Source organism: Alexandromys fortis, unplaced genomic scaffold (assembly GCF_014885135.2).
Source record: "Alexandromys fortis isolate MF-2015 unplaced genomic scaffold, M_Fortis_MF-2015_v1.1 scaffold_238, whole genome shotgun sequence".
NCBI lineage: Eukaryota > Metazoa > Chordata > Mammalia > Rodentia > Cricetidae > Alexandromys > Alexandromys fortis.
Window position 1 is genome coordinate 1,076,333 of NW_026068126.1, and position 9,769 is coordinate 1,086,101.

General features: G+C 51.5%; 1 protein-coding gene across 3 annotated transcripts; it reads left to right on the forward strand.

Moving 5' to 3' along the window:
• Positions 1-4,620: 4,620 nt before the first annotated feature.
• On the forward strand, positions 4,621-6,713 carry LOC126490687 (potassium/sodium hyperpolarization-activated cyclic nucleotide-gated channel 4-like). 3 transcript variants are annotated; one of them, XM_050125794.1, is made up of 3 exons: positions 4,621-4,675; positions 5,723-5,917; positions 6,157-6,713. In XM_050125794.1, exons 1-3 carry the CDS (start codon positions 4,628-4,630, stop codon positions 6,178-6,180), a joined length of 267 nt encoding a protein of 88 aa, XP_049981751.1. In that variant the 5' UTR covers positions 4,621-4,627; the 3' UTR covers positions 6,181-6,713. The 3 variants fall into 3 exon arrangements, with proteins under 3 accessions (XP_049981751.1, XP_049981749.1, XP_049981750.1); XM_050125792.1 differs by lacking the exon at positions 4,621-4,675 and adding an exon at positions 4,692-4,802 and having other exon boundaries at positions 5,723-6,713; XM_050125793.1 differs by lacking the exon at positions 4,621-4,675 and having other exon boundaries at positions 5,109-5,854.
• Positions 6,714-9,769: the final 3,056 nt, after the last annotated feature.

The window sequence follows — 9,769 nt, forward strand, 5'->3', positions numbered from 1 at the left end:
GCTGACTCAAGGGGGCAGTGTAATGACAGAGGAACAGAAGCTCAAGGCAGAAGCAAAGGCGAACGCTGGGGCTTGGAAGAGAACAGGTACCCGGCCAGAAGCTAGGAAAGGTGTCCCAGTGGACGGAGCATTCACAGTTTGGAGAAGTCTGAGCCCATGGGGACCCTTGGGCCAGTGGCACCCCCTGTGCCTCTGTGGATAACCCTGTCCTTCTCTACCTCTGGAAATCTGTCACCTGCCAGTGAGCCCCACACACACACAAATGAATGTAAGAAACCTTGAGAAATAGTGAACGGTGCTTCCCCTAAATGCCTTGCTGGGCATCACACAGTTTCCCATCAACTTTCTAGAAATTCCCAGACTCGTGTACCTTTGGCGTGAGTTGCCTCACTGCCATGACCTTACAGTCTCCTCGTCTGACAGAAGGGACAAAGGGCAGGTCCTGATGTGTGGACCCACAATGACTCAGAGTTCATTACAAACCCTGGCAACTTGGATTTCAACCTCAGAAGCCCCAAAGAAGGTAGAGGAAGAGAACAGACTCCGCAGGTCATTCTCGGACTGATACACCGTGAAGCGCACACACATACAACACACACGTTGTTATTTTGTATGCGTGTTGAGTGTGAGCACTCTAGTGCTATGAAGCATCTCCAGCCCTTTTAGTTCATCTTTTGTTTTGAGACAGGAACTCCTGAAGTTGCCCAGTCAGGCCTTGAACTTGTGATCCCCCTTCCTCAGCCTCCGAAGTGACTGGGATTACAGATCTGTTCCACCACAGCTGGTTCTCATGTTTTTATATTTCACAAAGAAATGTAGGAACGGAGGCACACAGGGCACCAGAAGAAAGGCTCTTGACATCCAAGACTCCAAGGGTCACAATGAGGGAGGGCTGTTCCTGCCCTCGACCCAGGATCCTGCCATTTCTTTCCTGGGGTCCAGCACCACCCACAGGCAGGTGCAAGGACTCTTCCAAGCCCTAGAGGGAGTCCAGAGTCCAGACTCTTCAGACCTAATCTGTGAGAGTAGTGTGGTCCAAGATTTACAAAGAGGTTTTTGTTGTTGTTTGTTTGTTTTGGTCTTTTGGGGTGGGGGGTTTTGAGACAAGGTATCTCTGTGTAGCTTTGGTCCTTGTCCTGGAACTAGCTCTTGTAGACCAGGCTGGTCTCTAACTCACAGAGATCCGCCTGCCTCTGCCTCCTGAGAGTTGGGATTAAAGCCGTGCACCACCATTGCCAGGCTTTTTTTTTTTTTTTTTTTTTTAGACAGGATCTGCTGTAGTCCAGGCCATCATTAAACTTGCTCTGTAGCAGAGAGTGACCCTGAACTCTTGATCCCCCTGCCTCCACCTTCTGAATACTATGATTACAGGCATGTGCTACCTTACCCCATCTATGTGATACTGGGAATAAACCCAGGGCTTCATGCATGCCAGGCAAGCACCTTAACCCTGAGCCACACAGCTCCTGGATTAGATTCTTAACATTATCTCCCATGGTGTGATGATTTGAAAGAAAATAGTCCCCATAGAAAACAGCACTGTTAGGAGGTGTGGTTGAAGAAAGTGTGTCACTGTGAGGGTGGGCTTTGAGGTCTTCTGCTTCCTGTGGATCAAGACGTAGAACTCTCAGCTCCTTTCTCCAGCAACATGTCTGCCTGCACTCTGTTATGTGCTGCTGTGCCCCACCATAATGGATTAAACCTCTGAACTGTAAGCTGCAAGCTGCCCAATTAAGTGTTTTCCTTTCTAAGAATTGCTGTGGTCATGGTGTCTTCACAGCAATAATGCTCTAAGACACAGAGATTTCAAAGGGTGGACACAGCCTTCTGATGGGGTAAAAAGAGCAGTTATCATGTCCCAAGATCCTATTGACTTGACCAAGAATCTGTTTCACTCTATCCTGACCTCCCACCCATGCCCAAGCAGCTTCACTGCAATATGTTTACATGTTGTTTCTTATTCACTTACATTTGTTCAATGTGAACTTTTCTGTGGACTGTACAGTAACTTAGTTCAGTGCTGAGGACGGGCCTAGCTGTGCTGACACTAGGCCTAGCTGTGCTGACATCCTAGCAAGCTGTTTGTAGTTCCTGACAGGACTTCACTAAGTTACCCAGGCTGTTTGAACTCAGATTATCCTTGCCTCAGGTTTATGTCATAGTTTTTCTGCTTGCTTTGGAAATGTAGGGATTTTATTATTATTACATTTCTGTGTGCATGTATGTATATCTGTGTATATGTGTCTCTGTGTGTATGTGTCTCTGTATATCTGTATGTGTGTCTATGTGTATGCTTGTGTGAGTGTGTGTGTCTGTGTGTATGTCTTGTGTGTGTCTGTGTGTGTATGTATTGTGAGTGTATGTCTGTGTGTGTCTATGTGTGTGTGTGTGTTTGTGCATATACGCTCAGGACAACTTGTAGGAGCAGGCTTGGCAGTTAGGCCTGCCTGTTTTCCTCTCTCCCACTGGCCTGGCATCTTCCCCTTCCTCATTTCCACTCAAGCCCCTCTGGGTAATGCAACCAAGCTCCTAGTGGGAAGCCTCCTCTGAATCTCCAACACAGGCTTTTTTCTTCTGTTTGTGTGTCACCACTGCGAGCTTATGGCACAGATGGGGAAACCGAGGCCCAGAGAGGCCCCAGGGCTGCCTTTACCTGCTCAGTCATCTGGCCCCTAGAAGTTTATATTTTTTTTTATCCTGAGAATCTTGGCACCTGATAGTAGCGAGTCACGCTTTGTCGCCTTCCCTCTTCCCTTGGGCCCCATGAAAACCCAGAGAAACGAGAGGCCTGTGCTCACCCTCTCTCCCCAGCCTAGGACTGTCCCAGTGGCTCAGGTTGGCTGTGATTCTCTGGGGTTTCAAGGCCCTTTTCAGCTTTTCCATGGATGCGGCTGAGTTTTGATGTCACCACAGGGCCAACAAGTGGAACTCATTCCTGGAAGACCTGCATGGGTTTCTAGGGCTTCAAGTCAAATAGCAAGTTGTTTCCCGTGTATGTTGATGGCAACAGTGCTTAACTGGATCTCAGATCTATCACTTGTCTGATTATGGGCAGCTGAGCTAGGCTGGAACGGGAGGAACTCTAACAGATCTGGGGGGCATCTTTTAAGGGGGTTTAAATTACAAGAGAAAAGCTAGGCGATCCCACCCTATGGTGAAGTCTACATGGCCCACCCCACATGGCCCCATCATACATGATCTACTATACATTACTCACCATAATGGCCCACCAGAGCCTGTTTTGCCCTCCTGTATCCAACCAGCTAACTTTTTCGGTTCAGGCAGGACCCAAATCGGAGTGTCAGGGTAAATCATGCAGCTTCAAACATAGGGAGCATGGCTGTCCCAGGAGGACACTGGCACTTCTATAGCAGAAGAAAGTCATCTGAGCTTCAGAGCGGGGCTGGGGCTTCTCCTGCCACATATAGCCCTAGTTCCTCCTCCCTACTGGCCTGGCATCTCCCCTCTTCTCTCCCGCCCTCCAGGGAATGCAATGGTTTCTCTCAGTACTCCTAACGGAGAGCCTCTTTTTAAATCCCCACCACAGGCGTAGGGCTTCTTTATAGATGCTCCCACTTTACAGATGGGGAAACTGAGGCCCAGAGAGGCCCTAGGGGTGTCCAACCTGTGACTCACAGTCTGCATGTAGCCAAGAATAGCTATGAACACAGTTTGACACACACAGAAGATTTGTGTATGTGATTGTTTTACTGGGTGGCACAGAGCATGAGCTCTGTAGATGACAGTGTTGGGTCCCAGTGTCAAAGGGTTTGCACAGCTGGACAGCGCCCGGTGGAATAGAACACAGCTGTTTCTCTATGAACTTCACAAAGGGGCCCACGACATCTGTGGGACAGGATACACCAGAGATGACCTCAGTCTCAGCCTGGGTCTACAAGCCTAGACACCGGCCACTGGATAGTGGTCACCATCACACTGTACCTCCTGCCACATAAAAGTCAAGTCACCCATGACTTCGAGAAGCCACTGATCTGGAAGCATGAGTCTCCTTGTCTCTGAGGTGATACAATGTATGGCTCTCGGATTAAAGGGGCAGTTAGCAGTGATCAAGCTCTTCACTGTAGGAGGAATCCAAACTGTCTCCCTTTGTCAAATGTACTTTCCAATTTGCTACTGGAAAAGCCACTCTTTGAGGTCCGTGTATCCCCAACTTTCCTTACCTTTTGGAGCACCCTCCTGGACAAGCGCCACAGAACCCAGTGGCTCACAGTCCTGATGTTGTACCACTAAAGCGAAGGGAGGGTGCTGACTGGCTTGCTCTCCTCTCTCTCCCTCTCTTCTTTCTCTCTCTCTCTCTCTCTCTCTCTCTCTCTCTCTCTCTCTCTCTCTCTCCCCCCCCCCCCCCCTCTCTGATGTGCTTTTCAGAGTGTGACAACCGCTGGCCAACAGAGGACAGCAAATACATTTTTTATGATCCCGGGAACCTCAGTCCAGTCACGTTTTCGCGCAGAGAAGCTGGGCTGTGGAAAGGGACAAGGCGTGTCTCAGTTATTCGGATCCTCTTTGACCAAGAGGGGTGGTGGCTTCTGCAACGGTTCTGGGGATCCTTGGGTAGGGGTGTGCGAGGGCGACTTCAGGAACCGGCTGAGCTAGGGCAAACTCCCTAATGTTGAAACCAAAAGCACCTTTTGGAAGTCAGGGGACAGCACCAGAGGTCAGTACTTCGCCAGGCAGAATGTGTGCCCTTTGTGCCCCACCCCCATTTCCAGAGCCTGGAGCCGCAAGACTGCCGGTGGATTCGGAAGGAGAAAGCTCAACTTTGCGATTGGGTCTGAAGATGGGTTAGTCTGGCGAGTAACTCTCGGGAACTGAGTGGAGCACACCCTTGAAATGTAGACTGGGGATCTTCCAAGGCACTGCAGTCATCTCATACTGAGATTTGGGATAGACGAGGAGTGGGCGGAAGAGCTGGGGGCACTTGCCTGCTTCTGTGTGTGTGTGTGTGTGTGTGTGTGTGTGTGTGTGTGTGTGTGTGGTGGGGGTTGCTGAAAGCTGGGGGAGGGGCGGAAGGCGCTCCCTGCGGCAGGCTCCAGGAGTTCCCAAAAGAAGGGGGCAGAGCCGAGGGCGCGTCTGAATCTTAAGTGGATGCCTCCCCATTTCGGGCACCCCGGCAACTCCCACCACCAGCTCAAGGATTCCTGGAATTCTGCTTGCTCCCCATTTCAACACCCCAATCTCCCCAAGGGAGGCACAGTGTCATCTTCCTCTCTGGGCACATTAGAAGTGGGAAGTCTTCAAGTATGGATAGCCCTGGGATCTGTGTGTCCCTCTCCGCATTCCCCGCAAGGGTCGCCACTGACATGGCCCGGGCCGCATTTCTAGGAATGCGGGTGTCCGCGGACTATATCTGGAGAGGGTTTCTAGGAAGGTAGCCCCCAGCCACCCCTACCCACCTAGCCTCTGGGGCGGACTAGCTCAGCTGGAAAGCTCTAGCCCTCTCCCGGGCCGGGCTGGAGAGTAGCCGCCTCCCTAGTACGGCCAACCCCCTGCCGGCCCTGCCCCCGCCCCGGGGCGGCTACGGAGGGGAAGGGGGAGCACCCGGGCGGGGGCGCGGCTTTGTGGCAAGCGCGGAGGCCGGGTGCAGCCCCGTGGGCTCGGTGCGCTGCTCTGGGTTGCAGGAAAGCCAGTCTCTCCAAGCATGGATGGGGAGGGGGCTGGGTTTTGCTTTTTGTTTCTGGAAGTCCCCCTTCACCCTCCTTAGTCCCTGCGTGCAGCCGAGAGGATCGTCCGGAAAGGCTACAGGGCCCCAGGGCGCACCCCACCCCGCGCACTCCGGCCGGGGCGCCAGAAGGCGCCGCCTGGGGGGGGCTCCCTGCACCCAGGAGGAGGCGCGGTGAGTGCCCTGGCTCTTCCTGCACCGCTCCCTGCCCCGGACTGGGGTGGGGGAGCGCCGCAGGTGGGTGCTCAGGCCTGGGGCGTAGGGTGCGGGGCGGCTGTCTGCCGCTGAGTGGGTGGGGACCCGAACAGGGAGGTGGAGGCGGGGGCTCTTCCCAGGACCCAGCTCTCGATGCTTGTCTGACTGGCACCACCCTGGCGGCTGGAGACGCTAACCCCACCCGAACCCCTTCCCCAGAGGGGCGTGTGTGTGAGGCCAGGAGGTGGGACGGGAACGAAGCGGCTCCCACTTCCTTCCAGCTGGGGCTTGGAGTTGAACCATGAGGTGGAAAACCAGCCACCCCGCCCCCACCCCGGAAAACCTATTCAAGAAACTGACTTGCTGCGTGACCCCGATATCAATGCCGCGCAGAGCAAGGCTGCTGGCTCCCCGCCGCTCCCGACACTCCACGTGCATCCGGGGACACGGCGGGCAGGGCGCGCTGGGGGTCCCCGAGAGTCTGGAACAGCTTACCACCTTCCCCTAGATAAAGTTAAGGGGCCCTCCCTCTAGGAGCAGCTGACCTTAGCGCTCTGGCTGTAGCCTAGCTCGACTGGAGTAAAATAAATAGATCAAAACTAGGTTTCGGGGTGAGGATCCGGATGTTTGGGACTGAAACGACACCAACTTGGGAGGTGGTTAGGGAAAAAAAGACTTAGCCATTCAGGTGGGGGGGAGTGGCGGCTCTGGTTTCTCGCGCTTCCAATTCCACCAAGGGGAGCAGAGGAATGTGCCGCTCACCTCTTCTGAGAACACATCCATATTTATAATTTATTTTTAGGAGAAGTTGTGAGAAAGGGAGGGGGTTAAATGGGGAGAAAAGGTGCGCTTGGAATGGTGTCCTCTTGGGAACCCGAAAGCTAAATGAGCTATTAAAGACGGAAATAATTTCTCCCAATCTGGACTGAGCACCAAATTTGACTTTAATGAGCGACGACAGTTAAGGGCATAAATGGAACTTTATTTAGCTGGAGATAGGATGGGGTGGGGTATTCGAGGCCTCTCAAACACTGGATTTATGCTTGGTAAAGGACGTTGCGGGGGGGGGGGGGGAGACGGACTGGCATTTGCTGGAATGTTTTCAGGCCTGATTGTGTGGGACAGTATCTCTCTCCACAGCGACCCCCTGGCTTTGGGGGAGATGAACTTCCTTCCAGCAGTAAGAGGCAGGCATTTTTAGTAACCCTGCCTTCTCCTGAACCCTGTCTCTAAGGCAAGCCTGCCGGGAGCTGGGAACTACACCCACAAAAGGGTTCACTTCAGAAAAGAGGCTCCCGAGGCTGTGGGCCCAGAATCGGGGTTTTGAGGGCGAGATGAGTTTGTGTTTTATCCAACTGGCCCACAAAGTCCCGCTTTTGGGGTCATCCTAACTGCAAAGCCCTCAGGCCCTGGCAGCCGCTGGAGGGGGAGGGCCAGCACCCCAGGATCTGAAACTAAAGCCCTCAGAGAAGGAAGACTGGCGTCTTTGATCAAGGGGGAAAGGCTGTCTTGGGGTGGGAGGGTATTCTTATCTAACTCTGTTCTCAGTACAAATCTGCCATGACCCCTCTCCTTGAGAGGCCAAAAGATAGAATAATGGGGAAGTAAGGGCTCTACACACACACCCCTCGAGGCTTCATGGGGCCTTTTGGGGGACAAGACCAGTAGGAAACGTAGACTTGGGGTCTGTTTCTTAGCCTGAAACCCTTAAACTCCACTGAGATAAGCCACAATGCTATGAGAGTTCGGTTTCCCTCTGTCAAAGGGGCAAGCAACCAGCTGTTTGCTTCCACCTGGATTCACAAATTTGTAATTCTTTGCTACTCCACACTGAACAAAGCATTGTGTAAGAAAGTCTGGACCATGAGTTCAGGAGACGTTTATAAGGCAGAGAGAGCAAATGTCCCTGTCAGGACGGTCACCTCAGTGTACACACACACACCACACACACACCTCTGCCCTCTGTTGGCTAAGCACAGCACACCATGTATGCATTTATACACCCTGAGCTATTTGCAAGCCTGAATTTAAATTAAGTGTTCACAGCCGGGAATAGACCACCTCAATAGCTTTTGAACTAAGTCCATGAAAGCAGATTGAGTGACTTGCTCACTCGTTGTGACACATGGACCATAGATGACATTTGTGCTGCCTGGGCCCCTCCAGAGTTCCTTGTTTCCAGGAGTCCATGGTGGTGCTGTGGCTCACCCATAGGTGACGGCCACATGTGAGCTGTTTGTGTTTTGCTGACTCAGCACTGATGGCCAGACCCTATCAACTCTGGTAAATAATTTCACCAAATTAGCCTTTAATGATACTCAAAGAGAGTGTATTCTGTGAACAAGTGAGACTGGGCACCAGATGCTGAGCTCAGATCATGAGCTGGCGGGGAGGTGAGGAAGCTGAAAATGGAAATTATGGAATTGTTAAAAATGTAGAAAGTCAGGCAGAATTTAGTATTAAATGGGAATCAATTCCTGTTTTAAGGTGAGCATGCCCAAAGCATGAAGCAGTGTTCACATTCAGCTCTGTGAGTCCACACATGTAATTATGAATATATTTAGCAAACTGCTCCCCGCCCCCAACCAAAGTTTACAAACAAGTAAAGTAGTGTGGTGAGGAGATTATAAATCCGTGCTGTGCAGTGAGCTGTCACAGAGATTATAAATCCGTGCTGTGCAGTGAGCTGTCACAGAGATTATAAACCCGTGCTGTGCAGTGAGCTGTCACAGAGATTATAAATCCGTGCTGTGCAGTGAGCTATCCGTGCTGTGCAGCAAGAGATCACAGTCAGGAATTCAGCAACACAATGCAGATTCTTTACATGTTCTAGTTACCACCCAGCTTCCCTCTCCTGCAAATAAGAAAAAAAAAATCTGGCAAGGAACTGTTGAATACTTGGAATACATTTAGGTGTTTCTCCTTTGGCCTGCCCCTGTGAAACTCCATGAAGCAGTCACTACTTCCCACCACCTCAGCTCCTTGCTCATGCAACGAGTGTGGATTTAGAGCAGGGTGGGGTGCAGAGGGGATGAGCAACTTTGAATTTAGTCCTTTGCAATATATATGTTGTACAGGGGAATCTTTCAACAGAAAATAAGTCGATAGTGTATAACTAGAGTGAGATAAAAGGGACGTGCCCTTCAAAACTAAGTGTGCACGCATGACTCAAGCCAATGGGAGCTGGGAAATCCCTCTTCTAGCTGAAAGAAGGTTTGGGGGTGTGATTCAGAGATAGAACTCTTCCCTGAGGTGCATAAGGACCTGGACTCAACCCTAGCACTGGAAATAAACCAACAAGCAACAGGAAGATCTGGGTCAGGTAAGCTTGGAGCTCTCTGGGATAGTAAATGACTATCTTAGGCATGAAGAAATGAATGGAAATGAGTCAGGCACACAAGTCCCCACTTCAGAACCACTTGTCAGATAACACACACAGAGGAAAGATGTCGTCGGACTTAGGTGTTGGGCTGTCTTCTTCACCCACCATTCTAACCTGAAGTCCTCTTGCTTCTCAGATTTGGAACGAGACGAAAATGAACCCTTTCACCCATGCCCCACACAAAGCACGCTATAAACAGAGGAGACTTTTCAGGGAAAGATGTAGGTGTGGAAGAAGCTTGGGGGAAAGGGAACAACAGACTCTGAGGTCCTTCTGTTCACCCATGCCAGGCTAAACCCCCAGACACCCCGTGGTTTCTTTCTGAAGCTGCCAGTGTTCTGCTGCAGCACTGCTCACAGTCCGTAGCTGCGGAGACATGGACAGATAATGACAAAGTTTCTGGTCTTTCGTCGTTGCCCTCACAAAGGACACTCGAGTTGTGCAGACCCACAAAGTTCACTTCCCCTCAGTGTTTCATGCACTGTGGCAGGAAGGGACAATACCCTGGAGGA